This window comes from Nannobrachium achirus (assembly GCF_963921795.1).
Source record: "Nannobrachium achirus genome assembly, chromosome: 3".
Classification (NCBI taxonomy): Eukaryota; Metazoa; Chordata; class Actinopteri; order Myctophiformes; family Myctophidae; genus Nannobrachium; species Nannobrachium achirus.
The window spans coordinates 75,989,386-76,003,964 of NC_137812.1; the positions used below are offsets into that span (position 1 = coordinate 75,989,386).

General features: G+C 40.9%; 1 protein-coding gene across 1 annotated transcript; it reads left to right on the top strand.

Annotated features, from left to right (window-relative positions):
* The first annotated feature begins 8,380 nt into the window (after nucleotides 1-8,380).
* Nucleotides 8,381-11,851, top strand: LOC308281451 (ATP synthase membrane subunit K, mitochondrial-like). The gene is made up of 3 exons (XM_080721629.1): nucleotides 8,381-8,485; nucleotides 10,474-10,575; nucleotides 11,146-11,851. Exons 1-3 carry the CDS (start codon nucleotides 8,417-8,419, stop codon nucleotides 11,245-11,247), a joined length of 273 nt encoding a protein of 90 aa, XP_080577755.1. The 5' UTR covers nucleotides 8,381-8,416; the 3' UTR covers nucleotides 11,248-11,851.
* Nucleotides 11,852-14,579: the final 2,728 nt, after the last annotated feature.

Genomic DNA, 14,579 nt, shown 5'->3' on the forward strand with positions numbered 1-14,579 from the left:
ACCCATACATACATGTATACCCTAACCCTAACCCATACATACATGTATACCCTAACCCTAACCCATACATACATGTATACCCTAACCCTAACCCATACATACATGTATACCCTAACCCTAACCCATACATACATGTATACCCTAACCCTAACCCATACATACATGTAAGAGCTCTTTTATACCATACATACATGTATACCCTAACCCTAACCCATACATACATGTAAGACCTCTTCTATACCATACATACATGTATACCCTAACCCTAACCCATACATACATGTAAGACCTCTTTTATACCATACATACATGTATACCCTAACCCTAACCCATACATACATGTATACCCTAACCCTAACCCATACATACATGTATACCCTAACCCTAACCCATACATACATGTATACCCTAACCCTAACCCATACATACATGTATACCCTAACCCTAACCCATACATACATGTATACCCTAACCCTAACCCATACATACATGTATACCCTAACCCTAACCCATACATACATGTATACCCTAACCCTAACCCATACATACATGTATACCCTAACCCTAACCCATACATACATGTATACCCTAACCCTAACCCATACATACATGTATACCCTAACCCTAACCCATACATACATGTATACCCTAACCCTAACCCATACATACATGTATACCCTAACCCTAACCCATACATACATGTATACCCTAACCCTAACCCATACATACATGTATACCCTAACCCTAACCCATACATACATGTAAGAGCTCTTTTATACCATACATACATGTATACCCTAACCCTAACCCATACATACATGTAAGAGCTCTTTTATACCATACATACATGTATACCCTAACCCTAACCCATACATACATGTAAGAGCTCTTTTATACCATACATACATGTATACCCTAACCCTAACCCATACATACATGTAAGAGCTCTTTTATACCATACATACATGTATACCCTAACCCTAACCCATACATACATGTAAGAACAGAGGCGGCCACTAAAGGCTCGCTGGAGGAGTTCCTCTCAGACTGCCTAAATAGATCAAACGTCTTCTTACACACACACACACACACACACACACACACACACACACACACACACACACACACACACACACACACACACACACACACACACACACACACACACACACACACACACACACAGAAAATAGCTATCGGCGATAGCTTAGCGTCCCTTCTTCTTCGGTTCCGTGGTAAACAGTCCAAAGCTGGAGAAAGTGTGTCCAAACTGTCCATGGATAAAAGCTCAGACAGCTTCTTTGTAAAATACCTGCACATTTTAACTGGTTATAGAACATGGAGTTGCCGAATCTAATCAACAAGTGCCCCACTGCGACAGCCCTACAGTCTATGCTCTGAACACCACAACGAGACGCCACAACGAGGGCAGAATGAAACCACGCCCCCCCTTGATACAACTCTATATTAAACAAACGTTAATATTAATTAGATATGCCTACGTCACATTGCACAATAGAACAGTGTGAGTTAATATTTAATGAGTGGCGCGAAATATTTCTTTTCGACCTAGAAACTGGAAGTACACAGAAATAGCTACAGAGACAGCAGAAAGCTCTGAATCCCCAAGCCTATGGGCAAATTGAACCATATCACTGCTCCCTATCACAAGTGACTCATTGATATAATATATATTTATAGAAAAAGTGATTTTCTGTTTCATGGCCCTTTAAGCAACCCTCGCATAAGCCCCTTTTCGACTGCTGCTTTAGCACCACAGCACACCACACCACACCACACCACACTGCACCACATAAAAATATCTACATTTTACATTACACAAAAGTACCCCTATCGGTAAGAAACAAATTGACCCTTTTAACTGTGATTATAATACAATATACATTTGTATTACAACTATCCTAATTATAATGCACTATAATGGATTATAGATAGATAGATAGATAGATAGATACCTTTATTATCCCAAGGGGGAAATTTAGTAAAAGTATTATAACTGTGATTATAATACACTATAAAGTATTAATGTATTACGATGATAATTATAATACACTATAATAGATTATAATAGTGGTTATAACAAAATATAATCTATTATCATGTATTACAACTATATCCCGGTGGTCTAAATGAAAAGTCAATGAGTGATCAGTCATTATGAAGTGTTTGGCCCTGTTTGGCCTAGCTCAGACCTACTCTAGATTGGATACTTTTTAGTACCACGTTTAGTACCACTTTCACACCACTCTACCCAGGTCCTTGTAGTGGAAAACCTGGCACAAGTGGGCGGTGTGGTGTGGAGTGGAGTGGTGTGGTGTTGGGCCTGTGGAAAAGGGGCTATAGTAAGTAAGTTTACCAAACAGTGGGCGTACAGTTAAACAACAAAAGAGGTGTTATCTCAGCCTCTCTAGCAGAAGACCAATGAATATCAGCTTGGGTCCCGTAGACTCACTGTCTCCATACATTCATCAGTTTACAGTTTACAGTTTAGGCATTTAGTAGACGCTTTTAATCCAAAGCGACTTACAATAAGCAGATAAAACATCACAATAATAAACAAGATAATATGTCAGTACATCAACAGCAATATAACAAATGCAAATGGATATCTATCTAGAAAAAAAAACACAATATAATCAAAGTTCTAAAAACCTAAAAAAACGAATGACATCACAGTGACATAAGACATGTTGGGTAATTAATAGAGACAGATTCACATCAGAGCTTCACATGACAGTTAGCACGCTGCAGAGCATAGTCACGAGCGAGCCCACACTGTTTCGTAAGAACGGTATTTCTAGTCATATGGCTGAGGTCATAGACTGGCCACATGAGGTCTGAAAGACCAAGCCAGTTTGTTATACCAAGACTTTATATGGTATGTCAAGTTTATTCTCCTAAAACAAATGACAGACAGTACAAAGCCAGGGCCTTTAGCCAATGAGGAGCAGCGTTCTTGGTGACATCACCACCAACAAGTGCAACCTGATATAAATAACAAGTCTTACCACCAGTAAGACTCCCTAATCGGGAGATAAGCGACCGTCCTGATAAGCGACCGTCCTGACGGTCGCAACAACAACACCCACATGACATCTTTTGTAGTTTGTTCTCCCAAATCTTGATATAGTAAAGATGTGTGGGCTCGTTGAAAGCGTCTGTTCTCCCAGGCCAGGATGTTCTCCCAAATCTTTATATTCTAAGGTTATTCTCCTCAAGAAACTGGCCGACAGTAGGGCAGGGCCTTTAGCCAATGAGGGAGCAGCGAGCCCACACTGTTTCATAGGAACAATATTTTAAGTATAGTTACCTATACTTATTGTCAGGGACAGGGATCGAATCCATGACTATATTCACAACAACATGTGTCTTACATTGAAAAGAACTACTATCAAAAAAGCATTTCATGTAATCTTTAAATATTTGACATGAATTCAGTTACAACACAACGAGTAACAACTTGCAGCCATTACCACAGAACTGCTGCTGACCTGCAAAGCTTTCTTACGAGTTGCAACAAGTTTCTGCAGGAGGTTTTTGTGGAGGAGGACTGGGCACTCTTTACAAGCATGTTCAGGTCAGGACACCACTTTTATCCAATGAGGAGAGAGCACTCACACAGGAAGCAGGATGAAGAAGTGAAATTAATTGGAAGAAGTGAAGTAAAGAGATGGCACGCACGCACGCACGCACGCACACACACACACACACACACACACACACACACACACACACACACACACACACACACACACACACACACACACACACACACACACACACACACACACACACACACACACACACACATATTAAAATGTAGGCCTAGAATTATTGAATGCTTTAACTGTTGAAAAATAGCAGATATACAAGCTCGCAACGCTTGTAGATCTGCTATTTTTGAAAAGTCGTGAAAATGTGTGAACATCTTTGAATATATGTATTTTTAAAGCGAACGTCTGTAACTCAAATTTTGCTTCTGGGGGGTCCCTGGAACTAAATATTTTGAGAAGGGGGTCCGTGGCCAAATAAATATCATTTTGGGGGTCCTTCACATGAAAAAGTTTGAGAACCACTGACATAGTTATAGTCTCTCAAGAACAGACTAACTGAGCTCTAGTCTGGGATCAGTTCACTTTACGGGGTTTGATCCGGTCGGGAGCGGAAACCACTTTACGTCATGTTGTAGTCCTAGACGGACTACACTTTGGCCGGAACTATCAACCGGATTCAGTTTTAACCCAAAATATTCCCCTGCACCCAAGGACATAGTTTTAGGGCCTACCTAACACCTTGATGCGGCGTAGTTTTGCTTTCGAAAAATACGTTTGGTAAGTGATCTTTTAGTCCAACTCGTAGCGACTGGCAAGACTACACTAGGCTTCTCGAGCATTTTAAAAGGGATTGGGGAAACAAACGAGGGGAACTAAATCAAAGCGACGCCGCTTCTTCCAGTGGTTTCCGCGCTTTAGGCGGAAACCAAACGGTCTGTTGTGAACGAACACCAGGCTTTCCCCCAGAAAGCCTGGTAGGCGAGGTTAACTGAGCTCCAGTTAAGTGAAAAGGACCTTTTCTTTGACGATGGCTGGCCAGATTGCTGACATAGAAACATAGGGTTTTTAAAAAAACCATAGAAGGATTCAAAAGACACTTATAGAATCGGGTCAAAATTTTCTTCAAAATGTTTGAAAAATCGTGAACATTTTGACCAAGCTCACGCCGCGCTGTGAGTTTGTATATCTGCTATTTTTCAATAGTTAAAGAGGTGGTGCCATGATTTTTCCCTGCTCTAAAACATGATTATCAGGTATTATGATTATACTAGGAGGAAGATCTTTTCCAAAAAAGTGTACAGAAAGAGTTAAAATTATGTTTTTATGTGGCCACACCCACCAGTTCATTGGTATGCGTGGTTGCCATGGTGGGTGGTGACCCAGCTGAAGTTAGCCACACCCACGTATGTTGGGTGAATGGTAATTAGGGGAGGGGTTGATTCTGTGATGTAATAAGTATGTGTGTTTTTGGACCGGCACGTTTGACCCCACAAGGTGGAAGCCTACAGCTAAAACCCAAATAGAAAGGCAATACATAATCGCTCATAACAACCACACCAGGGGGTCTAATGAAGTACTGTCAACCTCCTAGACATATGAAAACGAGAAAAAGTACAAAACTATGGCACCGCCTCTTTAAAGCATAAGATAATTCTAGGCCTGAATGGGTTAATGTCCGGCAGATATTCATTCATACAGTATGTATTTATGGCCCATGCAGCAGATATTCATTCATACAGTATGTATTTATGGCCCATGCAGCAGATATTCATTCATACAGTATGTATTTATGGCCCATGCAGCAGATATTCATTCATACAGTATGTATTTATGTATGCATTTAACACTGACAGAAGAAGTATTGTGAAATCAGGAAGTCATCATAATGAACTTAAATAACCTTCACCAACCATAAAACTGGCAGGTCCAAAGTCCGGCATGTTTCTGTCAGCGGTGCTCAAACCTTTTCACGTCAAGGACCCCCAAATTGATATGTATTTGGCCACCGACCCCCCCCCCCCCCAAGCTTCGGGTGTTAGGCGTGCTAGGCAGTGGCAAAGAAGCAGCGCAGAATAATGATGCGGAGGAGGCAGGAGTAGCAAAACAAACTTAAACTTTACTTAGAGTCAAAAGGCACGGATGGAACATAAAGCGGAGCACTTACAGTAGGAACAAGTGTCGCAAAGCAACAAACGAAGAACGCCTCACAGGGCAGTGGAACTGAATTAACTGAAGGCCTCACAGGGCAGAGAGGAATAAACAGAGCGCCTCGCAGGGCAGAATAGACTGATGGAGCCCAAGGGGCCAGGAAAGTTATTTAGAGTCAAAAGTCCAACACAAGAGCACCGGGCAGAGCAACGTCCATACACGGTATGCAAGCGTGCCGAGTGAGGCACGCAGGCCAACATAAGTAGAACGCCAAACACACAAATTAGCAGCAACGAGGTGCAGCTGAGAGTCAATTAAATCAGAGTCATAGAGCAAAAAGGGTCAGTGGAGGGGAAAAAAGGACAGGGGGCGCAGAGGGACAGTGCAGGCACAACATCGGGTGATCTATGTCACTACGGGGCGCGCTGCTGTGAGCTTGTATATCTGCTTTTTTTATATATTTTTTTATCGTGACACTCATATATATTTATACATACATGCACAATATAAAATATGCCATAAAATTCCTCATTTTCATTTCTTTCCTAAAATGAGTTCTTTATGTATTTATGGCCCGGCATATTCATACACAGGGGCTTCACATTGTTTTAAGTGAACATTTGTAACTACAATTTTTCTTCTGGGGGGTCCCTGGAACTAAATATTTTGAGATGGGGGTCCGTGGCCAAATACATATCATTTTGGTTTGAGCACCACTGACATAGAAACTTTTTTTTTTTACTTCGGAAGGATTTGAAATATTCAAAGACTTCAAAAACTTCAAAGCAGATCTACAAGCTCGCAGTGCGGCACTCGGTGCCGTGCTGTGAGCTTGTATATCTGCTATTTTTCCAATAGTTAAAACATTCGTGGGGGGCCCACAGTGAATCCTTGTATACATACATTGATTGAAGAAGTGTTGGCAGATACTGTATATTATACAGTAGATACTGTTGTACAGTAGACTATCTTTCTCTGTAGAGCTGGGGTCCACAACCTTTTTGAAGCACAGTGTTTTTGGAGCTGTGTGAAGCACAGGCTCCCTATACGTGGCTGTGTGGGTCTGTGTGTCTGTCTGTCTGTCTGTGTGTGTGTCTGTATGTAGCCTGAACTTCCTAAACTTCGGCACGCCACTAGTCCCACAGTTTTGCCACCACACACTCGCGCCATATGTCAAATCGACCGGCTTACTCGGGAATCGTGGGCTATTACTTTTCTAAGAGAAAGGTTCTATAGTTTAATTGATATTAATTTATTAGTGAATTAATTTTCCCCATTGACTTATAATGGGAATCGCAAAAACTCACATTCAATTATTTGTCTCTCGCAAACCATAGGGGCTAGAGTTTCAAGACTTGGAGAGGAGGTTCATAATGATTTCAAGGATTAAATAAAAAATAATTGTGTCATTTGGCCGCATGGTGGCGCCATAACACCCCACTTTACGTTTTGGCCTGTAACTCTTGAACCGTAGGTCGGAAAATTAAAAATATTTTTCCCTGGATTCCTTGGGTCATGACGCATCTCCCCATATAGGCCACGCCCATTTGCGCCATGATAGATTTTCCGCCATCTTGAATTTTCTCCAAAACACACTTTTTGCTCCTTTTCCTACATATTTTCTTCAAATGTCACAAAAATCGGTACACATGATCCACACACACACACACACACACACACACACACACACACACACACACACACACACACACACACACACACACACAGCTCCACTTCACACGGGTGTGATTTTTATTCTCTTGATAGTCAGCGTGCCACCATTATATCAACCATTATAGTTTTATTATAGTAAAGGAGTAGTTCACCCCCAAATTATTATTATTATTATTTTATATTGATTAGGGCCTACTCATGCCATGGAGTGATGGAGACTTGAGTTAGTTCAATAATATTTTTTTGTTTTGTTTTTTGTCGCATTCCTATACATGTTTTGTCTCAGGAATGCAACAAATACAAAACAAATATTATTGATTATTGATTATTAATAATAATATTGATTATTATTAAGTCTCCATGGCGTGAGTAAACAATAGGAAAGGGTCATTTTGGGGGTGAACTACTCCTTTAAAGTATGACACCACATCAACAGGCTCTCTTAGAACATTGGTAAAAATAACATTTAAAGTTTACAAAAGCAACTTGTAACTTGTTGTGTTTAAATGAGGTTTTCTTCAAATAAAGTTCAAAAATGTCTCCTTGCTTCATCGGCAACTCAACATGTTTTAGAGAGAAAGAAAACTAGAAACCCGCCACAGTAAATTTAAAAACATTCTCCATTTAAATGTTGTGTTCTTCAAGAGTAAAAGCAGAAGACTGCACCTCATAAAAGTTGAACCCTGGCGCCCTCTGGTGGCCGCACTGAGGATCACCACGCACTGCAGGGTCACTTGTGTAACTCCCCCTCTAGGTCCCGCCCACCAAGCGACTGGTGATTGGACAAGCACTCTGCATGGAGACGTCCCATTGGCCAACGCCTGCTGCCAGTCAAAAGCCTGACACGGAAGGAACACATAACGTGCATGAAAACATTCCTTGTGTAACTGCTCTTCACAGGCAGCAGGAATCTATAGAGGAACACTTTCAGCTTGAACTGCGTCCACAATACACAGTGGTTTCATTCATTAATTAAGCAATAATCTGATCAATAAAGACAGTAATTAATTGATCCAGTCATGCCAACCTCCCCGGTGAAGACTCGCATTCCTCTGACCAGCTTCGGTCATCTCATCACTGAGGTGAAGGTAGGTGTTGCACCCACATTAGTGACCTGTACAATTATGTGACTCAGTCTACAGATCCATCTAATAAAAAGTGATTATTGGGTAAAAGTACATTTTCTTCTGTAATAGCCTATACCGGTAATTCAAAATGTGAAACTTACATAATATCTAGATACATTGCGCATGCAGTGAAATAGCCTACTCCAATTCGTTTTTGTTTAAATATATATATTTTTTTTGAATGAAGGACAGGTGATGTGAAGAAGCAAAGGTCTGTGGTTCTCAAAGTGGGGTCCGGGGACCTCCAGGGGTCCTTGAGGGGGCTCCAGGGGGTCCCCAGCTAAATATAGAGCAGTATTTAACTACTTTTTCTTTTTTTCTTTTTTTTTTTTACTCTGGCATTTTTGGAGGAAGAGTTTGAATTATTTTTGAATAGGCATATTTCTTGACATGACATTCTTAGTATTCGGTGGCATTTGTGTCCCGTTCCCCATGACATAATACAGCATATCTTGTAAAATAAGCAAAATACTAATTCCAAAAAAGCTTATCTTTAGACTGTTAAAGATTCTCCACCATGGGAAAACAATGTTTGTAGGCCTTCTCAAGAAGAGTGAATTAAATTTAAAATAATGTCGGCTTCAGTTACAAATATGTGTAATAGAATTCAAACTAAATAATCATTTGACATTATAATTGCATAGCATCAATTCTAACATTTCTCATCAAATGTCATTAATTGTGAATAATGTATTTTTTTATGTTTCAAATCTTGAAATGAATGTGTCCCTCAGTTAGTTGACTGTCCCCCCCCCTTACAGTGATGCAAACCCACCTGTAAATGTCCCTGAATATTCATGACTTCAGAAAGTAGCATATATATTTTTTATAGGAAACCATATAATTATCACTGTTTAAATGTCCTTTTTATCAATGTTTTAGGTTGCATTGCTGTTGTGGTAAAGCATAACATGTCCACCCTGTTACACTTAACTAATTGATACATTTTCACAATTCTGAAAATATGTTTGATAAATCAAACATCTTCCTCAGTGTTCCCAGTGTGCTACCATAGTCTTCTTCATTCCATGAGGAGTCATTGCCATCTTGAGCTGGCTGAAATGGCACAGAGTAGTAGGAATGACCCTAGCTCTGGTCCATGGCGTCACCTCCAGTGACGCTCTGACAGACCCGTCGGCAAATGAATAGACCGCGAATTCTCAGCCCCTACCAGCGCTCAACTTCAGTCAAAATAAACAAAACTACTTCACTACTCACCAAACCAAAGGTAGTTTTGCGTTGTTGAAAGTCTATTCTCCGCGGTGGTGAGCCCCTCAGCACCCCACCCACTCTGTAAAATACATTATTTTTGTCATGAAATAAAGTGCATCCAACTCGACCGCCGCTTATTTCCGGGTTGTGAACCATTGTATCTGCGGTGGCTCGAGGTGGGTGCGTTTTATTTCATGACAAAAATAATGTATTTTACAGAGTGGGTGGGGTGCTGAGGGGCTCACCACTGCAGAGAATAGACTTTCAACAACGCAAAACTACCTTTGGTTTGGTGAGTAGTGAAGTAGTTTAGTTTATTTTGACTGAAGTTGAGCGCTGGTAGGGGCTCAGAAAACGCGGTCTATTCATTTGACGCCATGGACCAGAGCTAGAATGACCCATGCATGTACCTCTCGTTTCTACAGCATTGTTTCTCAAAGTGTGGTCCGGGGAAACACGTTAAACTGTTCTTGTTTTAGATATAATAACCGCAATTCAACGATTTGTGCGTGCGTGTGTGTTTGTGTCTGCCTGCGTGTGTGTGCGTGTGTGTGCGTTCGTGTGTGCGTGTGTGTGTGTGTGTGTGTGTGTGTGTGTGTGTGTGTGTGTGTGTGTGTGTCTGTGTGCGTGTGTGTGTGCGTGTGTGTGTGTGTGTGTGTGTGTGTGTGTGTGTGTGTGTGTGTGTGTGTGTGTGTGTGTGTGTGTGTGTGTGTGTCTGTGTGCGTGTGCATGTACAGAAGCAGTTGTTTGGCATCCAGGAACCAACAGCAGCTCAGCTGACTGAACTGACTGGACTGAGGAAACACTTCAACAGTTACACACTGCAGGGACGACGCAATGTAGGACACACACACACACACACACACACACACACACACACACACACACACACATACACACACACACACACACACACACACACACACACACACACACACACACACACACACACACACACATACACACACACACTGCAGGGACGACGCAATGTAGGACACACACACACACACACACACACACACACACACACACACACACACACACACACACACACACACACACACACACTGCAGGGACGACGCAATGTAGGACACACACACACACACACACACACACACATACACACACACACTGCAGGGACGACGCAATGTAAGACACACACACACACACACACACACACACACACACACACACACACACACACACACACACACACACACACTGCAGGGACGACGCAACGTAAGACACACACACACACACACACACACACACACACACACACACACACACACACACACACACACACACACACACACACACACACACACACACACACACACACACACACACCCTCCCTGTCTTTACAGAACCTGTATTAACACATGCATGTTGTGTTGTTGTTTCAACAGTGCGTGGTCGCCACCTACAGCCTGATGGCGGTAATGACAGCTGCCTACCTCATGCACAGACACAGCAAAGAAGACCTCCACCCTGCTACACCCAGTTCATAACCACCACCCCCACCTACACCCAGTTCATAACCTACACCCTGCTACACCCAGTTCATAACCTCCACCCACCTGCAGCCTGATGGAGAATAACCCCCACCCACCTACATCCAGTTCAGCCGTCTGATGACAGAACAGGGACTTTAATCTCCGACGGCCACACACAGCAGACGGCTACGGTAACCAGAAATGGATCAGCGCTCGATAGATAAACCTGCTTTCCGTCACAGCCGTCACTACAACGCCAGAAACTACCTTTCAACGTAGCGTCTACAACGTCTGCTACGTAGACGCGTCGCCATGGGAACCAAAGAGTTCAGTAAAAGCGGTGGGAACCCGTCACCGACAGCTGTTTGCTTAATGATTTTGACTGCTACGACATAGCAGATGTACTCCGCATGGCGTTGCCGTCCTGAAAACCGTCGGAGCTTAAAGTCCCTAATAACCCCCACTGTCACCTTATTATATATTATATATTATATGACCACTATCACCCTTATTTCAAACTTCTGTCTGAATCTACAGTGTTTCATTGATAGGAAATAAGTAATGTTTGGGGTCAACTACTCCTTTTACCAAACCATTTAGTGAAAATAGACCATCTGCCAGCTCACAACGCGTCGTTATGTGAGCTATTTCCACAGTTTCTGTATTCCTCCCTCCATTTTGCAATTAATTAATACAGGGTTAAGACGATTTAGTTTGATATTGTCGATCTGTTGATACATAAGGAATTATATGCTCCTTCTTGATTATTTTATGTAATCCTCGGGAGAAAGATTTGGTTGGTTATTGCTTGTAAATGTTGGTTTTGATATTATCCAAGCCCTATATTCATTCAGTTCAAATAAAGCATTTTCATACACGATACCAGGGTCTCTAGATGTGCAGAGAAAGGGTTAATGTGTGTACATTAATAAACGTCTCTCTCAGCCAATCGTGTCTCTTGTTATTCAAGTGTCTTTGTGCCTGGTAACCATGACAACTGATAAGGTAGAGCTGCAGTACCCCAGTTCAGCCACAGCATGTCAGCAAAACGCTTAGAAACGCTGTCTTGCTTGTCTCTGTTGCAACGGTTACTGTGTCAACCTGAGGCTAGTTTGAGCTTTGGTCCAAATTAATAACTCAGCCTGTATTACCTTATAATATGTCCTATTAAAGTGATGTGTTGTCTTTTAATTGGCCCGTGTGCATTACTTTGTTGAGGTATTTGTACATTTTACAAGAGTTTGCAGGGCTAAAGTGAAACGTTTTTCTAGGACACTGCTGGTTCTCAAAGTGTGGTCCAGGGACTCCCAGGGGGTCCCTGAAGGCGGTCCCAGGGGGTCCCCATGCAAAATGAGTCAACACAGCATCAACGTCACTTTAAGCACTTTAACCAATACCTAATTACTTTTTGCTTGTAGATCTGCTATGTTTTGGGAATGGCCAATAGATTTGCTGTTGCAGTTGTACAGTATCTAAGTACTTTAACCAATAGAGAGATTACTTTTTGTTTCGTCTCATTTTAGAGGTATTAAAAAGGCCTTAAAAGTTATTAAATTGCAACTTCATAAATGTGCAGATGCCCTCTATACACTTTCACTGCATGTTGCAGGTTTGTTTACTGTTGAGTGAGAAAACAAGGTTGCACATTGAGTTAATTATCTTTTTTTTTTTTTTGGGGGGGGGGGGGGGGGGGGGCATTTTCCTTTCTCTCTTTTTCTTTTTTTTTTTTTTTTTTTTAGTTTTAGCTGTGAGCTTGTAGATCTGCTATTCTTTTTATTTGTACTTTGCTGGGCCATGCATGCATCATAGAACATAACATACTGTGTGTTCATGCAACATGATATTTGTTAATGATTAAATAATAATGTGAGCATACTGTGTGTAGGCTACAGATTTGGAACATTCTTCATTCATTTATTTATGTATTTATAGAAAAAGCATCCATGATATTAGTTTGGGAATTATTGTTATGAAAAAAGTTTAAAAAGTAAAAATAAGAAAAGTACAGGGAAAAAAAAAAAAAAGTCGGGATGTTTCTTATAAATCATGCAGCTGACAGCTGGCATAATGATAATAAGCTGTGTGTGTGTGTGTGTGTGTGTGTGTGTGTGTGTGTGCGCGCGTGCGTGTGTGTCTGCTCAGATGTCACGTGATTTCAGAGAACTGGGAGCAAAGTGAAAGCATATTCACTACTGTAGCCACGTGTATCTAATCTGCATCTAGCTTCAGGCTACACCCACATTCAGACTGAACATTTGTATCTCAAATCTCTGCTTCTGGGGGGTCCCTGGAACAACATATTATGGGATGGGGGGTCCGCGGCCAAATACATGTAATGTTGGGGGTCCTTGACATGTTTGATAACAAATTCTACATGACTTAAATCATAAGTTTTCTAAAAAAAAAGAAAAAAAATGTTGGTGGTTCTCAGACTCATGTCAAGGACCCCCAAAATTACATGTATTTGGCCGCGGACCCCCATCTCATAATATGTTTTTTTTCCAGGGACCCCCTTTAGAAATGGTTGAACTCATTTGTGTCTTGCCTGAAGCTAGATGCAGAATAGATACACGAACAGCAGGCTCTTATCTCATCATCAGGATCATGAATTATAAATAAACATCAGTTAAATGGATGTAATATTAACCTGGGATTACATATTATTATACATACTTATACTGGGATTACATGTCTTACATGTAGCTTTTATTGAGTCTGACTTTTGCTTTGGTATTTGATCAAATTACAGCTATGATAGTCTTCTTGATCCAACAACTTTTGTTGTTATTTCACCCACGCAACACCGTCGTGCTTTGAAGTATAAATCAGCAGTGGTGTATAAAGAACTCACATGGTTTACTTAAGTAAAAGTATCAATACTGGAATGTAGAAATACTCTGTTACAAGTAAAAGTCTGGAATTCAAAATGTACTTGAGTAAAAGTACAAAAGTGTTGGTATCAAAGTGTACCAAAAGTAAAAGTACTCTTTTAGGCAGAATATCCCAAGTTTTCAAATGTATAAAAACCTTCTGAAAATAGCAGATCTACAAGCTCACAATATTGCGCAACACATTGTGAGCTTGTAGATGAGCTGTTTTCAAACGGCCGACAATTGTGACAATAATAATAACATCTACAAAAGTAACTACAGTAACTAAAGTTTTCAAATAAATGTATTGGAGTAAAAGTACAATATTTGGATCTGAGATGTAGTGGAGTAGAAGTAAAAGTATTGGAAATTGGAAATAGGCCTACTCAAGTACGACCACAAACTTGTATTTATAAGTATAAGTAAATCTTTGTAAATAAGTAATAAGTAATTAAAAGGGTTTTATAAGGCCATAAA

Coding starts and splice junctions, on each gene's coding strand:
- LOC308281451 (XM_080721629.1), top strand. CDS start 8,417: ATGCCAACCTCCCCGGTGAAGACTCGCATTCCTCTGACCAGCTTCGGT. Junction 8,486..10,473: donor ATCTCATCACTGAGGTGAAG/GTAGGTGTTGCA, acceptor GTGCATGTACAG/AAGCAGTTGTTTGGCATCCA. Junction 10,576..11,145: donor CACTGCAGGGACGACGCAAT/GTAGGACACACA, acceptor TTGTTTCAACAG/TGCGTGGTCGCCACCTACAG.